Source organism: Schistocerca piceifrons, chromosome 3 (genome assembly GCF_021461385.2).
Source record: "Schistocerca piceifrons isolate TAMUIC-IGC-003096 chromosome 3, iqSchPice1.1, whole genome shotgun sequence".
In the NCBI taxonomy this organism is placed as follows: Eukaryota; Metazoa; Arthropoda; class Insecta; order Orthoptera; family Acrididae; genus Schistocerca; species Schistocerca piceifrons.
The window spans coordinates 844,540,775-844,568,066 of NC_060140.1; the positions used below are offsets into that span (position 1 = coordinate 844,540,775).

Here is a 27,292-nt window from a genome sequence, read left to right on the forward strand (position 1 = left end):
AGAATGCTCTGAGACTCCCATCTGCTTAGAGATAGATCGTAAATTAAGCACCATGCTTGATGTGCTAGAAATATGTAGAGCACTGTCTGGTATACTTTGATGATGTAAATGTTCAAGAATTAACAATGAATAGACCCACTGCACAGTCATCTATCTATATTCGCAATGATACTCGCAAAGCAGAGAAGGGGCGGTTTACCGATGGTACTAAAATTGGGAAACATGCTGTCGCATCATTGGTTGATGTTGAAATTACTGCTAAATTGCTAAAATTGTTCGCACAATCAACTGTGATGTTTATTATTACAGTACATCAGCAGTGTCTTTTCCATCCCATCTGTCCACTGGTAACCTGTTGGTTACCACATAATGATTGACTGACATCGTTTGTTTGAGATGGAGAAAGAGTTTTGGTGGAGGGGCAACACCTTCTGGGGATGGTTAGCACTGAAACAGTAATGGTATACATGACTGCAGTATGAGGAATCAGTCGGAATGGAACACAGGGCCACTGGTTATTCCGTCACTGTGACAGATGAGTTTAAATGTTGAGGTCGTCAATCACTTACTCCTTTGGACTGGGACATAGGATCCTCTTCTTAATAATGAGAATGTTTACTGATTATGAGACGTATGTTGAAAGCAGGACTTGGCAATTTCCTGGAAGGGTAACACGTGACGGTCTCGGTGCCTGGTCAGGACCACCAGCAAGAATGCAATTGGTGTTATTGCAGGCTATTTTCGTAAACAGTTCCTGTTAGGGCAAGAATTTCCATGTAGATAAGCTGAGACATCACAGAAGCTTCTGCAAAAGCGATTGTTAACAATTTCTGCAGCACTTTACTGTTTCTGAGAGATAGTCCTGGCCTTATTTACATAGACATGTGATGTCAGTATAACATTGAGAACCTTTTAGCTGCATCTGTGATGGTGAGCCACTATGCAAACATCTCTCTCGGTACTGGACTGGCAGGTACGCCTCAGCCACAGTAGTTTGGTGAACATATGCATTTCCAGAAGGTGACTTGGCTCTTACTTACATAGACATGTGGTGTCAGTATAACAATCGAAGAATTCTAACTGCGTTCCCGAAAATAGATGCGACATTCACCTGCTGGCTGTAGGCGGCAGCGGCTTGAGAACTACAAGTCCACTAAAGAGACAGCTTACACTACACTCGTTCGTCCTCTGTTAGAATATTGCTGCGCGGTGTGGGATCCTTACCAGGTGGGATTGACGGAGGACATCGAAAGGGTGCAAAAAAGGGCAGCTCGTTTTGTATTATCACGTAATAGGGGAGAGAGTGTGGCAGATATGATACGCGATGTGGGATGGAAGTCATTAAAGCAAAGACATTTTTCGTCGCAGCGAGATCTATTTACGAAATTTCAGTTACCAACTTTCTCTTCCGAATGCGAAAATATTTTGTTGAGCCCAACCTACATAGGTAGGAATGATCATCAAAATAAAATAAGAGAAATCAGAGCTCGAACAGAAAGGTTTAGGTGTTCGTTTTTCCCGCGCGCTGTTTGGGAGTGGAATGGTAGAGAGATAGTACGATTGTGGTTCGATGAACCCTCTGCCAAGCACTTAAATGTGAACTGCAGAGTAATCATGTAGATGTAGATGTAGAACAATGGTTTGTGCCCCTGCATTCGTTTCTCCCATGGCGTCGGCGTGTGTGTGCATTGTCACCTTCGTTGGGACAGTTCCCTAACATGTTGTGGTTGACGATAGTTCGAAAGTGGTTTTTACGTGCAGTGAGTGTTTGTGCACTGCATTATTTTCGGATGTTTAAGCGTTGTGAGCGTGTTGGCAGAGCGTTATGAAGCATTATTTCGGTAATTTACGAGAAACTCGCACATCTGTATGCTGTGTACTGCATTATTTGGATGGTTTAGAATTAGTGCATGTGTCTGCAGAGCGTTTTAATGCGTTATTTTGATAATTTACGATTTGTTTTCGTGTCTGCATATCAGTGTACTGCATTATTTCGGTGATTTACAAATAGTTTACAGGTCTGTAGGCTATGTATTGTGACCCCAAGCATATCATAGCGAGTGTTTTATATCATTGTAATAAATAATCTACGTGATATCCATCCCAAAATAAATTGTTCTGAAATAAATAAAATACAGTCCTTCCTCTCTCCAGCGAAAGTGACCTTTTTTCCGCCAAAATTTGCACTTTCCTTCATTTTCTTGGGGTGGGGAGGGGGGAGGGGAGAGGGGGACATTAGTTTAGTGGAGGTAGCCCAATTGACCTATTTTCTCGCCAAAATCTGAGCTTCCTACCATGACGTCGTTGCCATATCTATCGCCGCCATCTTGAATAATTTTGGCAACAATGCAACGTGGGGCTGTATGAACTTTGTCCTACTTCTGATGGTCTTCCATTGCTTTTTATGATCTTTCGTCAGGCGGCGAAGAACCCAGCGGCCACACACCTCTGAGTACACCAACTGGGCACGTGTGTGTCAGCACTACCAACAGAGATGTCCAGTCGTATAGTTAGGTGTTTATTTGTGATCCATCGAGCACCTCAAATGAGAATGACTGCACGTTCCAACATCGTAGGTGTCACAGCTGTGTGCGGCCGAGATCGGACAGATTCGCGCGACCTTGTTGTGATGATGAAAGCTGCCTCGCCCAACGACTCGTCGCGCTTTCGTTTAGTGCCAGGCCTCCGTAGACATTCTGCAACAACCTATGAATATTTGCGATGCTCCGTTTTTTCCGCCAATGATAGCTCTCCGATTGGAACGCACCTCAGTTACTGACGCCATTTAGAAGGCTACATATTGCTCCGCCACCTATCGCAACTTCATGAAACTACAGGGACTGAAGCGGAAATACTATACGATGCCCCGCAACAAATACTGCACTTCTTCAACCGAAATTGGCCTAGGAAAAAAGTGTTGTATTATTAATTGAACGCGTCTCGTACATCGAAACGGAAGTTTAGTCGTTCCAGTAGAAGTATTCTGGATCGGCAAGGCCGAAACGAGCTCAACCGCGGTCAGATGTGGAGTTTATGCATGCTGCGTTCAATTTTATTGGCAGAGTACACCACGAGTTCTTTTCACAAGATGGAATGATCGATAAGGAGGACTACTTTTTTTTTTTTTTTTTTTTTTTTTTTTTTGCCAGAAGCAACACAGTATGACGGCCCAGCCTCCGTATTCGCCAAAGGTGATCCCAAGTGACTTTTTTGTGTTCTCAAAAATAAGAAAAATTTTAAAAGGCCATCGCTTTACAAGGATAGACAAGATTAAATATGCGTCTCTGAAAGAGCTAAAAGCTATGCCATACATCGAATTACAGAAGTGTTTCTGGGATTTGAAAAAGCACTGACATAAGTGTATAATGTCTATTGAGCGCTATTTTGCAGGGGTTGATACTGATGTCTGCACATGTACATGAAACCAAGGTTGGGAGTCATGTCTCAACAATACAGATAGCCGTATCGCAGATGCAACCACAACGCTCGGGTATCTGTGAAGATGCCAGACTAAAACCGGATTCCTGAAGATGGGCAGCAGCCTTTTCAATAGTTGCAGGGGCGACATTCTGGATGATGGTCTGATCTAGTCTTGTAACGTCAGCCAACAGGGCCTTTCTGTGCAGGTACTGTGAATGGCTGGAAGCAAGGGGAAAGTACAGCCATATTTTTCCCACAAGTTCAAGCAGCTCTACAGTATGGGTTAATGACCATGGCATCCCCTTCGATAAAATATGCCAGAGGCATTCGGATCTCTGGATGGGGGATTACTCAGGAGGATATTGTCATCAGCAAACCAAAACTGGCATTGTACACGTCTGAAATGGAATTTTACAATCCTTAATCAGATAGGTAAGTTAAAGAATTTAAAAAGGGAAATTGAAGGTTTGGAGTTAGATATAGTGGGAGTTAGTGAAGTGCGGTGGCGAGAAGAACAGGACTTCTGGTTAGGTCACTACTTGGTTATCAACACATAATGACATACGCGTTATGCAGGAGTAGGCCTAATAATGAACAAGAAAACAGGAATACAGGTAGGCTACTACGAACACCATAGTGGACGCATTATCATAGTCAATATAAACACTAAGCCAACGTCCACCACAGTAGTACAAATTTACATGTGAATGTGAACTAGCTCCGCAGACAATGAACATATTGAAGAAATGTGTGATAAGATAAAAAAAAATATTCAGATAATAAGGAAAATGAAAGTTAAATTATGGTGAGTGACAGGAATTCGGCAGTAGGAAAAGGAAGAGAAGGAAGCATAGTAGGAGAACATGGACTGGGGGCAATGAATGAAAGAGGAAACTGTCTGGTAGAATTTTGCACAGAACAGAATTTAATCATCACTGACACCTAGTCTAAGAATCATAAAACAAGGTTATATACCCGGAAGAGACCTGGAGACACAGGAAGGTTTCAGAATGATTATACAGGGTGAAAATTATTTTGGCCGACAAACTCTGTGATTGCAAGGGACCCTGAAACAAATATTTTTCTCTAATGTCTTACTTTCCTGGCAGAATTTTTTAAACCGATAGGTAGAGTTTTCTATGGATGAACATTAATTAAACTAACGAACACTGGGAGGCTGCATGGGAGAAAGAAAGCACTTTTTCTAATGTTTTCCAGTGAGGACAAAGACTAACACAAACTTTAATTTTTTATTACGAAGAGATAACAACATTAACGCAACATAATTACTTCAATCACAGCACAGCTTCAGAAATACCGCCATTGACTTGTGTAAACAGAGGTTACACCGGCGGATCATAGACTGCAGGAGTGTCCTTAATACTTATTGCTGCTGCTACTATCCAGGCAACCAGGTGGGTGGTGGTTAGTGTTTAACGTCCCGTCGACAACGAGGTCATTAGAGACGGAGCGCAAGCTCGGGTTAGGGAAGGATTGGGAAGGAAATCGGCCGTGCCTTTTCAAAGGAACCATCCCGGCATTTGCCTGAAACGATTTAGGGAAATCACGGAAAACCTAAATCAGGATGGCCGGAGACGGGATTGAACCGTCGTCCTCCCGAATGCGAGTCCAGTGTACTAACCACTGCGCCACCTCGCTCGGTTATCCAGGCAACCAGAACCTCTTCTAGCACAATAGGGGTTTTGTAAACAAGGTTGGACATCTCTAGTCACATAAAAAACTCCAGAGGTGTCAAGTCAGGGAATCGAGTAGGCCATGGTACAAGGCCTCCACTGCCAATCAATTTTTCTGAAACTCTTGATCCAAGAATAGACGCACAGGACGACGGAAATTTGTCGGCGCTCCGTCACGCTAGAACCAAATGGGCTGTCTTGTAGCTAGTTGATCATCATCCAGCAACTCTGACAATGCTCTCGCGAGGAAATTGTAATAATGGGTGTCATTTAATGGCTTAGAAATGGCCCAACTAAACGATCAGAAACAACACTTGCCCATACATTCACGCAGAACCGCAAATAATGAGCGCGAGTAAATGTGGCGGTGTGTTAAACTCATTCAAAACTTGCGAATTGTGGATGCTGAAGACCCCATCAGGCCCGGACATTCTTTCATCTGTAAACAGCACAGAGGCCGGAAATTTAGGATGCATTTAACACTGTTCCACTGCGAAAACTGTGCTCTGAGCAGATAATCACCTGGTTCCAGGTTGGGGCCACGCTGTGAGTAAAATGGATAAATAATTGTTTTGAAGGATGTTCCTTACATTTTATATAAATTGAAGGTGTAAGGGGGGGGGGGGGGGGAAGGAAAGGAAGCGGAAGGAGTTACTGATGTCAGCTGCACTGTGACATTACGCGGAATCAGCGGTGACGAGTGAAAATGTGTACCCGATCGGGATTCGGAGCCGGGATCTGCTGGTTACCAGGCGGGTGCGTTAACCACATGTCCATTCATATAATAGTTTCTTACATTCGTCTGGTTCGTTCCCGTGTTATGCACGAGTTGCTGAGAGCGATTACCCTTCAACCGGATAAAAAAATGCTCTCAGGTAATTATCCTACTGGGGAAAAAATCTTTGTTTTGGTGTCACGTGCAACGTCCCAGAGTTTGTCGGTTTAAATAATTTTTGCCCTGTATTATGGGAAGACAGAGATTTCAGAACCAGATTTTAAACTGTAGGATATTAACAGGAGCAGATACGGATTCTGACCACAATGCATTATCAGTGTAGATTAATCCTGGAGGAATTGCAAAAAAAGTAGAAAAGTAAGGCGATGGGACCTTCTTAAGTTGAAAGAACCACACGTTGTTGAGAGTTTCAGATGGAGCATTAGGCAACACTGGACTGAAACAGAGAAATGGAATACAGTAGAAGACGAATGGGTAGCTTTGAGAGATGAAATAGAGAAGGCAGCAGAGTATCACGTTGATAGCAAGCTAAGGACTAGTAGAAATCCTTAGATAGCTCAGCAGATATTGAATTTAACCTGATGAAGGGAGGAAATGGAAAAAATGTAGGAAATTAGCAGGCGAAAGGGGAGACAGACGTCTAAAAAATGAGTGTGATGGAAAATCCAAAATGCCTAAGAAGGAGTGGCTACGGGACAAATGAAAACCTGTAGAAACAAGAATAACTACTCTAAAGATAGTCACATCGAGGACAATCTTCTAGAAAGAGGACGGGAAGTAGATGAAGATGAGATGGGAGATATGATATTGAGAGGAGAATCTGTCTGAGCACTGAAAGACCCAGGTGGATACCAGGTCCCTGCAGCAGACGAGAGTCCCTCAGAATTACTGGGGTCCCTGGGAAAGCCCACCATCACAAAACTGTTCGAACTGACGTGCAAGACATGTGAGAGACGCGAAATACATCCAGACTTCAGAAAAAATGTAATAATTTCTATTCCAAAGAAGGCAAGTGTTGACAGGTGTAAATAAACTAACGAACCATCAGCTTAATAAGTCATAGTTGCAAAATACTGACACGAATTATTCACAGAAGAATGGAAAAACTGGTAGAGACCGAAGTTGTGGAAGATCAGTTTTGGTTCCGGAGAAACATAGCACGCGCGAGACAGTACTAACGCTGTGAAGTAGCTTAGAAGATAGGTTGAAGACAGACAAACCTACGTTTATAGCATTTGTTGATTTTGAGGAACCTTTTGATAATTTTGATTTTGAAATTCTGAGTGCAGCAGGGGTAACCTACATGGAGTGAAAGGTTATTTACAACTTTTACAGAAACAGGGTTGCAGTTATGAGTCAGAGGATGTGCTGCAGGAATTATGTTACGAATAATACTAGAGTTCGTGATTTGGACAGAAAAACTGTTGATGCCGATGTGGAAAAGATATAAAATGCAGACTGGCAAAAGCAGGAAAAAGAGGAATTTGTTAAGATGTAATACAAATGCAAGTGTTAGGAAGTATTTTCTGAAGGTATATCTGTTGTGCGTAGCCTTGTATGGGAATGAAACGCGCGTGACAGGGAATTCAGACAAGACGAAGATAGAAGCTTTTCAAATGCGACACTATAGAAGAAGACTGAAGATTAGATCGGCGGATCGAATAACAAGTGAGGAGGTACTGAATCGAATATGAGAAATAAGAAATATCTGCAATAACTTGTCCAAAGTCAAGCGGTCACCAATTTGGTACTGGAGGAGAGTACGAGGGGTTAAAAATTGTGGAATGAGACCAGTGTTGGACACATTAAGCAGGTTCATATGGATTTTTGTTGCGCTGGTTATAGACCGATGAAGACGCTTGCACAGGATAACGAGCATGGAGAGCTGTCCACCAAACCAATCTTTGCACTGAATAACAACATTTATTTAAGCGAATAAATAAAATTCTTTCAAAAAACAAAAATTCCTGCGAGTTAAAAACAAAATCTCGTATGTCACGTATGAGAGTGCGAGTTGAATCCTGCCTGAGCATTGTTCTAAGAGCCAATGCTGATTTCCTTGGGGAAGACTGTTTTGTTGCAAGTAGGTCATAAGGTTTGAATCGGAATGTTTTCTAGTATTCAGCTACAAATACATATGATACGGGTCGGTAGTTGTGTGGATCAGTTCTACTTCTTTGGCTGTAGATTGGAATGGTCTGTACACTTTTCCAGTCAGGGGGATCGTACCTCTATATAAGCTTGACATTATCAAGTTTGGGAGCGATCTAGATTAATGTAAAAACAGGAGTACAACTTCAAATATCGAAGGTCGCTATTGTGCAGTATTTATTGTGATGATCGGTTCCAGCAAACTACGTAGCCACAATCAGATCTGTAAAGCATAAATCATCATATTCGAGCACACCGGGATCATATGTAAGTGGACGTAATACACTGGAGCGCCAAAAAAACTGGTATAGGCAAGCGTATTAAAATACAAAGATTTGTGAACAGGCAGAATACGATGCTGCCGTCGGCAACGCCAGTATAAGGCAACACGTGTCTGGCGCAGTTGTTAGATCGGTTACTGCCGAGGAAGCGATGAAGTGGGTATTCTCCCGTACGACCATTTCAGGAGTGTACTGTGAATATCAGGAATCCGGTAAAACACCAAATCTCCAATATCGCTTCGGCCGGAAAAAGATCCTGCAAGAACGGGACCAACGACGACTGAAGAGGATCGTTCAACGTGACAGAATTGCAACCCTTCCGCAAATTGCTGCAGATTTCAGCGCTGGGCTATCAACAAGTGTCAGCGTGTGAAGCATTGAATGAAATAGCATCGATATGGGCTTTCGTAGCTGAAGGCCCACTCGTATACTCTTGACTGCCCGACACAAAGCTTTTCGCTTCGTCTGGGCCCGTCAACGACATTGGACTGTAGATGTCATGAAACATGTTTCCTGGTCGGACGAGTCTCGTTTCAGTTTGTATTGAGCGAGCGGATGGACATGTAAGGCTGCAACCTCGTGAATCTATGGACCCCTCTGCATGTCAGAAGGGGACTGTTCAAGCCGGTGGAGGTTCTTTAATGGTGTGGGCCGTGTGCAGCTGGAGTGATATGGTATCCATGATGTGTCTAAATACGACTCTGACATGACAGGTGACACATACGTAAGCATCCTGTCTGATCACCTGCATCCATTCATGTCCATTGTGCATTCCAACGGACTTGGGCAATTCCAGCAGGACAATGCGACACTACAAACCTCCAGAATTGCTACTAAGTGGCTCTAGGAAAACTCTTCTGAGTTTAAACACTTCTGCTAGCCACCAAACTCGTCAGACATCAACATAATTGAGCATATCTGGGATGCTTTCCAATTTGCTGTTCAGAAGAGATCTCCTTCCCCTCGTACTCTTACGGATTTATGGACAGGCCTGTACGATTCATGGTTGTAAATTATCTCCAGAACTACTTCAGACATTAGTCTAGTCCGTGCCACGCCGTGTTGCGGCTCTTCTGCGTGCTTGCGGGGGCCCCACAAGATATTAGGCAGGTGTACCAATTTCTTGGGGTCTTCAGTGTAGAATTTTACGTAAACATCGATTATACCACGGAATATAACATACCTTCTGCCGAAAGTACATACGATCCCAGTGTGCTTGAAGGTATATTCCATGTTTACGTAAAATTCTGTTGCGCCCACTTACGTCTGATCTCAGTGTGCTTGAAATCAGAGGGGTCCAAAAAAATGTATCCACTGTTTAAAAGTCCATAACTTGCAGACTAATTGACGGAGTTGTCTCATTTTTGGTGAAAGTGTAGCTTAAAGTCCAACTTAAAGATATCACTGTAGGTGTTCGAAATGGTCACCATTAACATCCACACAGAAACTGTGCCGCCGAACTGCAGCATGAACTACTGACTGCAACGTAATCAGTTGGATATTTGCACATGAATGTAAGATGAATTCTCGAAATTCATCCAATGTGCGTGACTTTTGTCGATAAACGACGTCCTTTAGTGTTCCCCACAGGTGAAAGTCCGGAAGAGTTGGGTCTGGGGAACGTGCTGGATACTCCACAGCACCTCTACGGCCTATCCATCTTCCTCGTAGATTTTCGTCGAGATACGCCCTAACGCGATTTTGGTAGTGGGCTGGGGCACCATCTTGTTGAAAGTAAACTCTTCCGTCTCCATACAAGTCTCGGATGGCAGATAAAATGGATGTCTAAAGCTTCTGAAGGTACACCTCACCGGTAACTGTGCCGTCAAAGAAGAATGGTCCCCGATAAGACAACCCACACCACACAATTACTCCTGGCAAATTCACGGCTTTGTCTACATAGACGTTTGGATTTTCGGCGGCCCAGTACGTAGATGCAATTGTGGCGATTTACTGCATCATTGAGTTTGAACTGTGCCTCATCAGACCACACAATCATCTCTGCAAACTCTTCATCGTTGCGCACCATGTTAGTAAAGCCACTCGCAGTACTCCATTCTACGATTTGGGTCGTCCTCGTTCATTGCGTGTAGCAATCGTGGGATGTAGCACTTCCACTTTACTGTCTTCAAATTTCGCCAACACTTGAGCGACTCACTCCAGTTTCACGGGCACACTGTCTCACAGACTTTTGTGGTGAGCGAGTGAATTGTTGTAACACACGACGGGAGTTAGCTGGACTTGTTACCGTTACAGGTCGTCCAGGTCGTTATTTGTGTACATCTTTAACGAAGCCTTCGGGTTCAAATTCGTCTCGGATGTGACGAATCGTTAAACGTGTCGGTGGCTCTGTTTGATACTAATTTCGCCATTGCCATTGAACTTCATTATTGTTTTCGTACTTAAAATACCACTTCAAAACTGAACTCCTTTCATCGAATGTAAGCCTTGCGCCAGCCATGTTTACTCGAGTAACTAGGTGCAACTAAGAACAAAACACTGACTCTCTGGCGACTGTCATCTGACAAAACAAAACAACGCAATAAAACGCTTGTGTGGCGATTGCCGGAACTACAAACTATTACACTACCAAAGATGAGACAACTCCGCCAATTAGTTTGCCAGTTATGGACTTTTAAACAGTGGATACATTTTTTTGGACCCCTCTGTATGTTGATCTACGCCTTACAAATTTGACAATAGTAACGTAGTTTGGTGAAACAGATCATCACGATAAATACTGTACAACAGTGATCTTGGCTGTGTGAAGTTGTACTTCTGTTTCTAGATCATACCTCAGTTCAAGGAACCTGGGGTAAATCATAGTATAAATAAGAGCTAACGCATTCGCCATTTCTTTGTGCAGCTTGACAGGAACTAATTCGTCAGCTTCATGATGAACCCCCTATCACTTCGTTAATGGTCATAGTTATTGTCATATATCCATAGTAGGTAAACTTCTGCAAGAATTTCTTAGTTTACAGTGAAAAATAGGTGTCGCTGTGAATTTGTGTTTTGTGCGTCTTATGTTGCATCTTGTTGTGTATTAAATGTAGACAATATATCGAATTTAAATTTTGAAGAATAGCTGTTTGGAAATGTAATGTATGTGAAATGCTCCGTCACGAACTCATGCGTTGGTGAAAAACGTAGAATGAAATATACACAAATTCTTCGTGTCTCATAAATGGTTTGAGATATCGAAACAAGATTTTGGCAAATGATAGCGCGCAAAGACGAGTGTGTTTCGCCATATGGTTATTATGCGAAACTTCCATATCTACCGCGATATTCAAGCGACTACAGAGGTTTTCAATGAAATAATGTAGTTATTGAGAGCATCGATACCTGCTGAAACGAGAACTGCTATGGGTTTTGTGAAAATATAAGTGAAGAAGCTACAAGTTTGTTCTTATACTAAGAATGGGCTGTTTCATAAACTATTAGACCTGACTAGCACTCAGTTGTTAGTTTAATAACACACTATTTTAGGATTCTGTCGCTATTTCATCTACGTTAGAATGCTAGTGAGATGAATATTTCTGAACTTTGCTGTGTTCTGACAAAAGAAGCAGATTTTAATGTGGCAACAAGAGAAGTTACGTATTCATCGAAACTCTTCACAGTCCTTCATGAATCAATGTCTCCTCAATTACCTTCTTGGTATGGCTGACAAATCAAGACCAGTCATGTCGTGTAACATTTGCAGTGGCTTCTTATGTCAGCATTTTAGTCTCAATGAACGAACACTTCTTGTTGCGTTTTGCTACATTACTTTTCATTCTGCCGGATTTAAATGAGCCTGATACGAAGGATGCCTGACTAAACTATGCCCTTCACGTTTAGCCAGTTCGTCGACCTGGTAACGTAAAGTTTTGGCTTATACGGCACTACAAGTTCCATTAACTTCGCTTTATACGCGTTAGGTTCAACTTTACCTCATGCAACATTTCTTTGTACCCAGAGCAAAACATTCCGTTTCCTCCACTGCATTGTTGGAGATGTATGTATCGCAACAGTGTGGTATGGCGCTCTGTCCATTACTATTGTCAAATTACGAGGAATGTTTTGCTGCACAACTTTATCTTCCCAGCTGGTGAACGGTGACCCTGGACGACAGTTTTATTGCAAATCTCTTATCCAGATGTAATGCGCTGTTGCTATTGATGCAACGCAAACACAAAACACTTCTTCACAATACTTGACGACTACAGAACATTTCAATGCCATGAAATACGACTGTACAAACAAGAGTTGCCGAACGTTGACGCATCTCCTTAGAAGGTCAAGATGAGCCAAGTCTCTGAAAATAGGTTTAATTTCCGTAATAACAGCAGCAGGAAGAGAATGCTGGTGAGAATAAGATTCTCCAGTTGCCTGAGCACTATTGTATTTGCACCACGAATTTTCTCCTGATGTGCACAATCCATGACATGGCTTCTCATCAATAGAGGACTTAATGGAAGAATATGCCCCAAACATCTCTCTTCATTGTCTTCAGATTTTCTTTATTTCTCCTAATTGCCTGCCCATAGTATACCTGCAAATTTTCTATTTCCGTTTTAGTTAACTGACCCTGTCCGGTCAACAATTTTCCATCTTCTAATTTTTAACCTCTCATATCAGCAGTTAGTTTTCTCAGCCTTGTTCCCAAACGTTTTTGAACATGGCCTACACATTCTGTTTTGCTAATAATGGCATCTCCATATGGCGTAGAGTTGACAATGGGTGATACGAAAGTGGGCGTGGCACATAAACACAAGTGATAGGAAAATGCTCTTTAAATTATCGGGAAAATTTTTTTCAGCAAAATCATTTTCAGAGTACTTAAATAAAACCTTAATCTATCGAAATAAGATGAAATCCGAAAATCGATTTTTTTCGACCTGAACCACGGTGTTGTCCCCTTAAGGCTTCACCTTTTTATATGAATCAGCGGTTTTCGCTGAGAACAAACAAACCTAGTCCACCTCCCCCCCACCTTTTTTTTTTTTTTTTTTTTGTAGCTGAAGATGTTGAATTACTATTTCACCCGAAAAGGCTTAATAAATTACTAACGTCAGTGATGAACGAAATAGGTGATCGGTAAGTGTGGAGAGGTGGAAAGATATCCGGATTTTGTATTCTATGTCGGGATTGGACTATCGAGTTCTAAGGCTTGTGCCTGAAAAACGTGTAGTTGTGATATCTATTCCCAGCCGGGCCGTGGAAATTTTGTGTCTTTAATCAAACTTTCACCTCTGAACGATGTGAAGAGTCGTCAGTAACGACACGTGGTTCAGATTCAACGTTAAGCACTGGGTCCCGTTTCCCCGAATGGATAACTGGGATAGACTACGAACACAGAAATCCCCGAAGAGCTTCCGAATTCAAAGGCTTGCACACGCTATTGAGCCACACGTAATTATTATTATTATTATCATTATTATTATTATTATTATTATTATTTATATTTGCATAAGTTATGATCCGGTTACAGTTTGCTATTTTAGTCTGCTTTGCAAATCTTTGGCTTTACGACATATGTTGGTTGTTAAGTTACGCTGTCGTGTGTGTGGTGCTTGTGGAACACAGTGTTCACGTGACAGTGAGTTCCATTACCGTCAAATGCTCACATAAAATATTCCGAGGCTGTATCGGTTTCGTCTTATCAGTCGTTTTCAGTAGCCCATGGAATGATTCTTGGCTCGCGACTGCATCAAAATACATCGAGTTCCTACTGGTATCAAAATCTTTCCATGGGCTACTGAAGACGAATAATATGTCGAATCCAGCACAGACAGAGAAATTATTTATAAGAGTATTTGTCTATATTAAAATAAATTGCTATAAAATATGTGCTCCATGCAAAATAATTATCATGGCACATTTAACATATTTTCCTGACATCCCTGTCCCGCAGAAAACAATATTGCAATTCTTAGCTCACGTTGAGGCAAACACTTGGTTTGTTATTCCTAAACTACTTTCAGCGCTATTTCCCCATCAAAATTTTTTTAAATTACTCTTAAACCACAAGAATTGAGTTGTACAGTGGAAATCGTTCATCTGAAATGTTACCTAGATCAGCTCGATGCTTACATTCATTACAGTACCTTTCGCTTTATACATCTACATCCATACTCCGCAAGCCACCTGACGGTGTGTGGCGGAGGGTACCTTGAGTACCTCTATCGGTTCTCCCTTCTATTCCAGTCTCGTATTGTTCGTGGAAAGAAGGATTGTCGATATGCTTCTGTGTGGGCTCTAATCTCTCTGATTTTATCCTCATGGTCTCTTCGCGAGATATACGTAAGAGGGAGCAATATACTGCTTGACTCTTCGGTGAAAGTATGTTCTCGAAACTTCAACAAAAGCCCGTACCGAGCTACTGAGCGTCTCTCCTGCAGAGTCTTCCACTGGAGTTTATCTATCATCTCCGTAACGCTTTCGCGATTACTAAATGATCCTGTAACGAAGCGCGCTTCTCTCCGTTGGATCTTCTCTATCTCTTCTATCAACCCTATCTGGTACGGATCCCACACTGCTGAGCAATATTCAAGCAGTGGGCGAACAAGCGTACGGTAACCTACTTCCTTTGTTTTCGGATTGCATTTCCTTAGGATTCTTCCAATGAATCTCAGTCTGGCATCTGCTTTACCGACGATCAACTTTATATGATCATTCCATTTTAAATCACACCTAATGCGTACTCCCAGCTAATTTATGGAATTAACTGCTTCCAGTTGCTGACCTGCTATTTTGTAGCTAAATGATAAGGGATCTATCTTTCTATGTATTCGCAGCACATTACACTTATCTACATTGAGATTCAATTGCCATTCCCTGCACCATGCGTCAATTCGCTGCAGATCCTCCTGCATTTCAGTACAATTTTCCATTGTTACAACCTCTCGATATACCACAACATCATCCGCAAAAAGCCTCAGTGAACTTCCGATGTCGTCCACAAGGTCATTTATGTATATTGTGAATAGCAACGGTCCTACGACACTCCCCTGCGGCACAGCTGAAATCACTCTTACTTCGGAAGACTTCTCTCCATTGAGAATGACATGCTGCGTTCTGTTATCTAGGAACTCTTCAATCCAATCACACAATTGGTCTGATAGTCCATATGCTCTTACTTTGTTCATTAAACGACTGTGGGGAACTGTATCACACGCCTTGCGGAAGTCAAGAAACACGGCATCTACCTGTGAACCCGTGTCTATGGCCCTCTGAGTCTCGTGGACGAATAGCGCGAGCTGGGTTTCACACGACCGTCTTTTTCGAAACCCATGCTGATTCCTACAGAGTAGATTTCTAGTCTCCAGAAAAGTCATTATACTCAAACATAATACGTGTTCCAAAATTCTACAACTGATCGACGTTAGAGATATAGGTCTATAGTTCTGCACATCTGTTCGACGACCCTTCTTGAAAACGGGGATGACCTGTGCCCTTTTCCAATCTTTTGGAACGCTACGCTCTTCTAGAGACCTACGGTACACCGCTGCAAGAAAGGAGGCAAGTTCCTTCGCGTACTCTGTGTAAAATCGAACTGGTATCCCGTCAGGTCCAGCGGCCTTTCCTCTTTTGAGCGATTTTAATTGTTTCTCTATCCCTCTGTCGTCTATTTCGATATCTACCATTTTGTCATCTGTACGACAATCTAGAGAAGGAACTACAGTGCAGTCTTCCTCTGTGAAACAGCTTTGGAAAAAGACATTTAGTATTTCGGCCTTTAGTCTGTCATCCTCGGTTTCAGTACCATTTTGGTCACAGAGTGTCTGAACATTTTGTTTTGATCCACCTACCGCTTTGACATAAGACCAAAATTTCTTAGGATTTTCTGCCAAGTCAGTACATAGAACTTTACTTTCGAATTCATTGAACGCCTCTCGCATAGCCCTCCTCACACTACATTTCGCTTCGCGTAATTTTTGTTTGTCTGCAAGGCTCTGGCTGTGTTTATATTTGCTGTGAAGTTCCCTTTGCTTCCGCAGCAGTTTTCTTACTCGGTTGTTGTACTACGGTGGCTCTTTTCCATTTCTTAGGATCTTGCTTGGCACATACTCGTCTAACGCATATTGTACGATGGTTTTGAACTTTGTCCACTGATCCTCAACACTATCTGTACTTGAGACAAAACTTTTGTGTTGAGCCGTCAGGTACTCTGTAATCTGCTTTTTGTCACTTTTGCTAAACAGAAAAATCTTCCTACCTTTTTTAATGTTTCTATTTACGGCTGAAATCATCGATGTAGTAACCGCTTTATGATCGCTGATTCCCTGTTCTGCGTTAACTGATTCAAATAGTTCGGGTCTGTTTGTCACCAGAAGGTCTAATATGTTATCGCCACGAGTCGGTTCTCTGTTTAACTGCTCAAGGTAGTTTTCAGATAAAGCACTTAAAAAAATTTCACTGGATTCTTTGTCCCTGCCACCCGTTATGAACGTTTGAGTCTCCCAGTCTATATCCGGCAAATTAAAATCTCCACCCAGAACTATAACATGGTGGAGAAATCTACTCGAAATATTTTCCAAATTATCCTTCAGGTGATCAGCCACAACAGCTGCTGAGCCAGGGGGCCTATAGACACATCCAATTACCATGTCTGAGCCTGCTTTAACCGTGACCTTCACCCAAATTATTTCACATTTCGGATCTCCGTCAATTTCCAGCGATACTACTGCACTTCTTATCGCTTTTCATGCGTCAGCAATAAATATCAAGAGATCTGATGAAAAACCAGTCCTAAGCAAAGAAGGGAAAGCTGTAAGATAGTAGTATACGGATTATCCACACAAGACTCCGAAAGCACGACATTCAGTCAAAACTACTGACATTCTTTGGCGAGCCAGCGATGACAAAACTCTTCCATCTGGTATGCAAGATGCAGGCGAAATGCCCTTATAGTTCAAGAAGAATTTAATAATTAAAATTCGAAAGAAAGCAGTTGTTGACAGGTGTGAAAATTACCGCACTATCAGCTTAATAAGTAGTGGTTGCAAAATACTATCACGAATTCTTTACAGGAGAATGGAAAAAACTTGTGAAAGCCGACCGGAGAGAAGATCAGTTTGGATTCTGGAGAAATGTAGGAACACGGGAGGTAATACTGACCCTACGACCTATCTTAGAAGATAGATTAAGACAAATCTACGTTTATAGTATTTGTAGACTAGAGAAAGCTTTTGACAATGTTGACTGTAATACTCTCTTCGAAATTCTGAAAGTAGCAGGAATAAAATACGGGGAGCGAAAGGTTATTTACAACTTGTCGAGAAACCAGATGGGAACTATACGAGTCGAGGGGCGTGAAAGGAAAATAGTGGTTAAGAAGGGAGTGAAACAGAGCTGTAACCAATCGTCGATGTCGTTCAATCTGTATACTGAACAAACAGTAAGGGAAACAAAAGAAGAATTAGGGGTAGGAATTAAAGTTCAGGGAAAAGAAATGAAAATCTTGAGGTTTAACGATAACATTGAAATTCTGTCAGAGACAGCAAAGGACTTGGAAGAGCAGTTGAACGGAATGGACATGATGTTGAAAGGTGGAATAAGAAGACTATCAACAGCAAAAAATAATAATGGGATGTACTCGAAATATGTCAGGTGGTGATGAGGAAATTACTTTAAGACACGACACGCTTAAGGTAGCATATAAGTTTTGTTACCTAGGCAACAAGGTAACTGATGATGGCCGAAGTAGAGAGGATGTAAAATGTAGACAGGCAACGGCAAGAAAACCGTTCCGGAAGAAGAGACATTTGTTAACATCGAAAATAGATTTAAGTGTTAGGATGTCTGTTCTGAAAGTACGGTAAAATCATGCTAATCCAATGCCTATGGAACCGGGAGCATGATCGGAACACAAAAAGATCGGATTATCATAGGATTACTTTTATGGACCCGTAACTTGTAATCAGTGCAGTACAACTTTAATTTTCAACTGGAAATGTTGTTGTGGTCTTCAGTCCTGAGACTGGATTGATGCAGCTCTCCATGATACTCTATCCTGTGCAAGCTTCTTCATCTCCCTGTACCTACTGCAGCCTACATCCTTCTGAATCTGCTTAGTGTATTCATCTCTTGGTCTCCCTCTACGATTTTTACCCTCCACGCTGCCCTCCAATACTAAATTGGTGATCCCTTGATGCCTCAGAACATGTCCTACCAACAGATCCCTTCTTCTAGTCAAGTTGTGCCACAAACTTGTCCTCTCCCCAATCCTAATCAATACTTCCTCATTAGTTATGTGATCTACCCATCTAATCTTCAGCATTCTTCTGTAGCACCACATTTCGAAAGCTTCTATTCTCTTCTTGTCTAAACTATTTATCGTCCACGTTTCACTTCCATACATGGCTACACTCCATACAAATACTTTCAGAAACGACTTCCTGACGTTTAAATCTATACTCGATGTTAACAAATTTTTCTTCTTCACAAACGCTTTCTTTGCCATTGCCGGTCTACATTTTATATCCTCTCTACTTCGACCATCATCAGTTGTTTTGCTCTCCAAATAGCAAAACTCCTTTGCTACTTTAAGTGTCTCATTTCCTAATCTAATTCCCTCAGCATCACCCGACTTAATTCGACTACATTCTATTATCCTCGTTTTGCTTTTGTTGATGTTCATCTTATACCCTCCTTTCAAGACACTGTCCATTCCGTTCAACTGCTCTTCCAAGTCCTTTGCTGTCTCTGAAAGAATTACAACGTCATCGACGAACCTCAAAGTTTTTATTTCTTCTCCAGGATTTGAATACCTACTCCGAACTTTTCTTTTGTTTCCTTTACTGCTTGCTCAATATACAGATTGAATAGCATCGGGGAGAGGCTACAACCCTGTCTCACTCCCTTCCCAACCACTGCTTCCCTTTCATGTCCCTCAACTCTTATAACTGCCATCTGGTTTCTGTACAAATTGTAAAAAGCCTTTCGCTCCCTGTATTTTACCCCTGCCCCTTCAGAATTTGAAAGAGAGTATTCCAATCAACATTTTCAAAAGCTTTCTGTAAGTCTACAAATCCTAGAAACGTAGGTTTTCCTTTCTTTACTCTTTCTTCTAAAATAAGTCGTAGGGTCAGTATTGCCTCACGTGTTCTATTTCTACGGAATCCAAACTGATCTTCCCCGAGGTCGGCTTCTATCAGTTTTTCTATTCGTCTCTAAAGAATTCGCGTTAGTATTTTGCAGCTGTGGCTTATTAAACTGATAGTTCGTCTCAGGTATCTCAGAGCTCTGTCAAACTCTTCACGCAGTATCATATCTCCCATTTCATCTACAACTACATTCTCTTCCATTTCCATAATATTGTCCTCAAGTACATCGCCCTTGTGTAGACCCTCTATATACTCCTTCCGTCTTTCTGCTTTCCCTTCTTTGCTTAGAACTGGGTTTCCATCAAAGCTCTTGATATTCATGCAAGTGGTTCTCCTTTCTCCAAAGGTCTCTTTAATTTTCCTGTAGGCAGTATCTATCTTACCCCTAGTGAGATAAGCCTCTACATCCTTACATTTGTCCGCTAGCCATCCCTGCTTAGCCATTTTGCACTTCCTGTCGATCTCATTTTTGAGACGTTTGTATTCCTTTTTGCCTGCTTCATTTACTGCATTTTTATATTTTCTCCTTTCATCAATTAAATTCAATATTTCTTCTGTTACCCAAGGATTTCTACTAGCCCTCGTCGTTTTACCTATTTGATCCTCTGCTGCCTTCACTATTTCATCCCTCAAAGCTACCCATTCTTCTTCTACTGTATTTCTTTCCCCCGTTCCTGTCAATTGTTCCCTTATGCTTTCTCCGAAACTCTGTACAACCTCTGGTTCTTTCAGTTTATCCAGGTCCAATCTCAAATTCTCACCTTTTTGCAGTTTCTTCAGTTTTAATCTACAGTTCATAACCTATAGATTGTGGTCAGAGTCCACATCTGCCCCTGGAAATGTCTTACAATTTAAACCTGGTTCCTAAATTTGTGTCTTACCATTATATAATCTATCTGATACCTTTTAGTATCTCCAGGGTTCTTCCATGTATACAACCTTCTTTCATGATTCTTGAACCAAGTGTTAGCTATGATTATGTTATGCTCTGTGCAAAATTCTACCAGGCGGCTTCCTCTTTCGTTTCTTAGCCCCAATCCATATTCACCTACTATGTTTCCTTCTCTCCCTTTTCCTACTCTTTAATTCCAGTCACCCATGACTATTAAATTTTCGTCTCTGTTCACTACCTGAATAATTTCTTTTATCTCATCATACATTTAATTAATTTCTCCGTCATCTGCAGAGCTATTTGGCATATAAACTTGTACTACTGTAGTAGGCGTGAGCTTCGTGTCTATCTTGGCCACAATAATGCGTTCACTATGCTGTTTGTAGTAGCTTACTCGTACTCCTATTTTTTTATTCATTATTAAACCTACTCCTGCATTACCCCTATTTAATTTTGTATTTATAACCCTGTATTCACCTGACCAAAAGTCTTGTTCCTCCTGCCACCGAACTTCACTAATTCCCACTATATCTAACTTTAACCTATCCATTTCCCTTTTTAAATTTTCTAACCTACGTGCCCGATTAAGGGATCTGACATTCCACGCTCCGATCCGTAGAACGCCAGTGGAAATAACTGTATGAAATATTGTTCCAGTTTGGGCGAAAGTGTAACTACTCCACATATCATATTTCAGTGCTGGACTGACACACAACTGATTTGCACTTGACTGTTTAAAACATGAGAAATCACACGATAGAAAATGTTGTGCTCTTAAGCAGGACGAAAAAAAGTTTGTAATGTTCTTTTGCTTAGCAGACGACAACTTCGATTTTGCTGCGATGTTTTGTCATTTCTCAATCCACAAAATGTTTATTGATGTAAACGTAGAGCTTTATTCGATGTACTGAAGGGCTATATCAAACGCACTTTTGTTTTAGCATCATGACTAGCGGCGGCCCGTGTGCATAAAGACCGGAAATGGGATTGTCGGATTAAGCGGGCAGTCGGACCATCCGAGTTCGAATTAGCGATGTTCTACTATATTTGTGTAGTGTAGCCATGTATGGAAGTGAAACGGACTATAAACATTTTAGACAACAAGGGAACAGAAGCTTTTGAAATGTAGAGCTAAAGAAGAATGCTGAAGATTAGATGGGTAGATAGAATGCTGAAGATTAGATGGGTAGATTAAATAACTAACGAGGAGCTCCTAAATAGAATTGGGGAAAAAAGAAATTTGGGGCGCAACATGGCCATAAGAAGATATCGGTTGATAGGGCACATTCAGAGACATCCTGGGATCACCTATTTGGTACGGAAGGGAAGTATGGCGGGTAAAAATTGTATATGAAGACCAAGAGATGAATACGCTAAGCAGATTCAGAAGGACGCAGGTTGCACAGGATAGAGTAGCATGGAGAGCTGCATCAAACTAGTGTTTGGACTGAAGACCACCACCACCACCACAACAACAACAACAGCATCTCAAGAACGACTGTTGGTAAACATCCAGGCAGGACAGCACTGACAAAGTGATCCTGTTTAGTTTTGATACAGACTGGCACAGCACTTCAAAATGATGATAAATTCATGAAACGTGTCACACTACTCATGAAAAAACGTAAGAGGCACAGTACCCTATCATTTAAAATTAATAAATAAAATGTACTATATGAATATATGCATGAAATTAATCAAAACTATATTTAAATCTTCTTTTTCTGATGTGTAACAACCTACTTGTCGTATGTCTAAAAAAAAAAAAGCCTTGATGATTACGAGATATCGCTGAATCTTCTTTGGGGATAAAGTATTTGCGTCAAGGTAGCCCCACAAATACCAAACAATTCACTTCCGATCGAGACATTTACACTACTAACTTACTGATCAATGGTCAACATGAAAAGTAAATAATAATAATAATAACAATAATAATAATAACAATAATAATAAACGCTTAACGATGGTACTTATTTTCAAAAGCATGTTTGGACGAGAAACGAAGTGGACATACACATCCTACAAGCCAAACAAAAAACGAAATTGCTTAATATGCAGAACACACACGAGCTCGTCTCGGGATAAAAAGGCCCAATCGTGTTTTGGATACTGTAGCTCTTTTTTTCTGTGCTTGCTAAGAAAAATTGGAGAGGAATTCCGCGTTATGAAAAACACCTTAGTTCTGTTGTACCCAGGAGGTGTTGCAGCACTTTTCTGAAAAATTATTGTTACATGTTAACACCTTGTGTACGTTACATGAATATTTACATTTGTAAAAGGAAGCGATCATTAGGTGTCACATATTTTACATTAATTTCCACACAGTATACAATTGCGACACACGTAATTGAGTTGAGCCATTGTTTGTTGTTCATTTACAATATGTTTAAGGATATTAGCTTTATGGTATATTAAATTTGGAAGTTATACAGATAAATACATACATACCTCACACGACGCCGTTACTTGTGTATGATGGGTACTTTAATTATACCACATACAACTTGTCTTCTGCAAACAAGTGAAACGTTTTCTATTTTCTGTTTGTCGTCCATTCCCGACTGAGAATCGCTATGTATATAGTGTTTTTTAGCATGCTACTTCCTGTTTTTCGATGTTGCAGTGTTGCTTCACTTTATTGTTTAGTGTTAAAGTACTTTTTTTGCGATTGTCATTTCTTGTTGTTACACGCGCATTTTGCACAGTTTGTGCGTCAAGCTCAAAGTATCTGCCACCATTTCACGTGTTGCAGCAGCAGGATTTTCGTTTGTTTCGTTACGTGTTTGTTTAGAGGACGTGGCGTGTGATTGAAAGTGTTGTTGACGCGTGTGTGTGTGTGTGTGTGTGTGTGTGTGTGTTAGAGAGAGAGAGAGAGAGAGAGAGAGAGAGATGGCGGCGGGGGGGGGGACGACGACGACGACGACAGGTTATGTATATACTTCTGTCATTGTAGCAATGAGTGTTTTATTACACTGTGGTGTGTATTCGTTAGGCACGGGGTGGGCAAGATACTAAAATCACAAGAATACACTATAACGTAGGCCTACTGAACCAGCAACACAATACAAAACAGGGTTGGTAGACATACGATCGACACTGATAATTGCAGCCATTCTGGTATACACCAATTAACCTTCAGTTGCTGTCAATCTGTAAATTGTTCGCGCAAACAAAGTTGACACTCGGCGCGGTGCCAGATGGGAGCGACCGCAAAGGCATTTCCCATTTACAGTCACTCCTGTCTGTAGTACATGGGCCAAACATGCAGGAATTTTAGAACCAGACATACAGAACGTGTCAGAGCACTGGAAAATAACAGCACTTAATCAACATTTGCTGGTGATCTAATTCCACGACATCACCACCCTACGAAATCAGAAACTGATTTTAAAATTGTTACAGCCAATATCTGTCTCTACCATAAATTAACAGTAGACGAAAATTGTCACATCGAAAATCAATAGCTCATGGAAAGGAAGTACATGGAAAATAAATGCATATCACTGTGCAACGAAACAGTCTTTGCCACAATAAAAGAAGTGTATAAATAACACCTCCCCCAAACCGTACGTGGTCACACTCTAAAATCAAAATCTGTACCTTTAGTCCAGACCACTCATTCTACATGACTGTCCGCGCCTCCCCCCCCCCCCCCCCCCTTCCCGTCTCTCGCCCTCCTCCTCTCCCTCTACCACCCCCTCCCCCTTCTCTCTCTTTCTCTCTCTCTCTCTCTCTCTCTCTCTCTCTCTCTCTCTCTCTCACACACACACACACACACGCGAAGCTAAACATCTCAAACGTCAACAACACTTTAAATCACGCGCCAAAACGTAACAAAAACAAAAAGAAACAAATGAACACAACATAGCTACAACAACATATGAAATAGCGGCAGATACTTACGCTTGACTGACAAGTGCATGTGTAAAGACGAGAAACTACAACAACAAAATAAACAAGTACTTCCACATGGCACAGTCAAGTGAAGTTACACCGCAGCATCAAAAAACCAGTAACACGTTAAATAACGCGATATATATATAGCGAGTCTCAGTCGGAAATGAACGACAAACAGTACATAGAAAACGTTTCGCTTGTTTGCAGATGACAGGCTGTAGAACGTGTGGTAGAATTAAAGCAATCGTCGTACTCAAGCAACAACGTCGTTTGAGGTATGTAAACAAATGTGTATCCGTACTATTTTTAAATTTAATGGAAAACTAATACCTTTAAAGACATTGTAAAAGAACAACATACACTCCCTCAACTCAGTGATATGTGTCTTAACTAATGGAAGACATGTGACGTGTAATGATCGCTTCCGTTTACAAATGTAAATAATTTTGAGCCAATATTCATATAACTTACAGAAGAGGTTAACATGTAACAATTTTTCGGAAAGAAAGTAAACAAGAATGCCATTGAAGGTAGCACTTAAAAGACTGCAACACGTCTGGGTAAAACAAAACTAAACCCGTGTCTTGCATAACGCGGAATTCCTCTCCAGTTTTCTTATTGAAAGGCCTGCTCGTCGGGCAGCCTTTGTAGTCTGACGTTCCCACTGCACCGGTTATGTCAGGTCATTGAGCATTTCGGCTACACAATAGTGCGTGCTCGCCGCCGAGGCGACATAAGACAGCCGGCGCAAAGGCGGTGGCATTTGTGCGCACGTGCAGTCCACGTGTTACGGTAGCAGAGGAAACCCAAACGCACTCACCTGCTTGAGAAGGCACGGGCAGCGGCGGCGGCGGCGGATACGTCGGCGCGGGACGCTGCGCTGGACTCCGCTGCCTGGAGCGCGGTCAACGCTCCGCGCATGCGCAGTGCCAACCCGGCGGCCGGCTGTGCACGCTGCGAGCGGCAGCGACTCGTCCAAAGACTTCGGCCACGGCTATAGCCGGGGGTGTTCGAGGCTGCTGGGTGGCAAACTCCAAAGGGGGCGGGGGGTTACGGCAGCCGCTTCCGTGGTACGGGGTGGCCGCCTGGGCGATGGCTACGAGGTACACTTCTGCTGCCGCTCAGACGTTGGCATCCGTGTGAGGCGGCGCCAAAACGAACAAGGGGGCCTCATGCAGCCGGCTGACCTTGAGGCAGGGACTGCGGGCGGGCAGTTGCTCACCGGCGGCTCTCGCCGGCGGAGGGTACGGTGTGTGTCCTGGCCGCTGGGATTCCTAAATCGCGGGGCGATACTGACAGACGTAAAAGCAATCTGTGGAGTAATCCAAGGATCTGCTGGAAGATCGTTACTCCAGCCATGACAAAACTCTTCCATCTGGTGAGCAAGATGTACTGGGTGGACCATTGACCGTGACCAGGCCAAATATAACACGAAATAAGCGTCAAACGAAAAAACTACAAAGAATGAAACTTGTCTCGCTTGAAGGGGGAAACCAGATGGCGCTATGGTTTGCTCGCTAGATGGCGCTGCCATAGGTCTAACGGATATCAACTGCGTTTTTTTAAAAAATAGGAACCCCCATTTTTTATTACATATTCGTGTAGTACGTAAAGAAATATGAATGTTTTAGTTGGACCACTTTTTTCGCTTTGTGACAGATGGCGCTGTAATTGTCACAAACATATGGCTCACAATTTTAGAAGAACAGTTGGTAACAGGTAGGTTTTTTTAAAATTAAAATACAGAACGTTGGTACGTTTGAACATTTTATTTCGGTTGTTCCAATGCGATACATGTACCTTTGTGAACTTATCACTTCAGAGAACGCGTGCTGTTACAGCGTGATTACCTGTAAATACCACATTAATGCAATAAATGCTCAAAATTATGTCCGTCAACCTCAGTGCATTTTGCAATACGTGTAACGATATTCCTCTCAACAGCGAGTAGTTCGCCTTCCGTAATGTTCGCATATGCATTGACAATGCGCTGACACATGTTGTCAGGCATTGTCAGTGGATCATGATAGCAAATATCCTTCAACTTTCCCCACAGAAAGAAATTCGTGGACGTCAGATCTGGTGAACGTGCGGACCATGGTATGGTGGTTCGACGACCAATCCACCTGTCATGAAATATGCTATTCAATACAGCTTCAACCGCACGCGAGCTATGTGCCGGAGATCCATCGTGTTGGAAGTACATCGCCATTCTGCCATGCAGTGAAACATCTTGTAGTAACAACGGTAGAACATAACGCAGGAAATCAGCATATATTCCGCCATTTAGACTGCCATCGATACAATGGGGGCCAATTATCCTTCCTCCCATAATGCCGCACCATACATTAACCTGCCAACGTCACTGATCTTCCACTTGTCGCAGCCATCGTGGCTTTTCCGTTGTCCAGTAGTGCATATAATGCCGGTTTACGTTACCGCTGTTGGTGAATGACGCTTCGTCGCCAAATAGAACGCGTGCAAAAAATCTGTCATCGTCCCGTAATTTCACTTGTGCCCAGTGGCAGAACTGTACATGACGTTCAAAGTCGTCGCCATGCAATTCCTGGTGCATAGAAATATGGTACGGGTGCAATCGATGTTGATGTGGCATTCTCAACACCGACGTTTTTGAGATTCCCGATTATCGCGCGATTTGTCTGCTACTGATATGCGGATTAGCCGCGACAGCAGCTAAAACACCTACTTGGGCATCATCATTTGTTGCAGTTCGTGGTTGACATTTTACATGTGGCTGAACACTTCCTGTTTCCTTAAATAACGTAACTATCCGGCGAACGATCAGGACACTTGGATGATGTCCGGGATACCGAGCAGCATACATACTACACGCCCGTTGGGCATTTTGATAACAGTAGCCAAACATCAACACGATATCGACCTTTTCCGCAATTGGTATCACGAAGCAAATACGGTCGGCACGGGCGGAATGTTACGTGATACCACGTACTTATACGTTTGTGACTATTACAGCGCCATCTACCATAAAGCGAAAAAAGTGGTCCAACTAAAACATTCGTATTTCTTTACGTACTACACCAATATGTAATAAAAAGTGGGGGTTCCTATTTAAAAAAAAAACGCAGATTATATCCGTTTGG

At 42.0% G+C, this 27,292-nt stretch overlaps 1 protein-coding gene across 1 annotated transcript in view; it reads right to left on the reverse strand.

Annotated features, from left to right (window-relative positions):
* LOC124787641 overlaps positions 1-25,134 on the reverse strand; it is a 143,244-nt gene extending 118,110 nt beyond the window's left edge. Inside the window, exon 1 of the mRNA XM_047254418.1 lies at positions 24,991-25,134. Within this exon, the coding sequence (XP_047110374.1) occupies positions 24,991-25,091 (101 nt within the window). The 5' untranslated portion in view covers positions 25,092-25,134. The remainder of the gene's footprint in view (positions 1-24,990) is intronic.
* Positions 25,135-27,292: the final 2,158 nt, after the last annotated feature.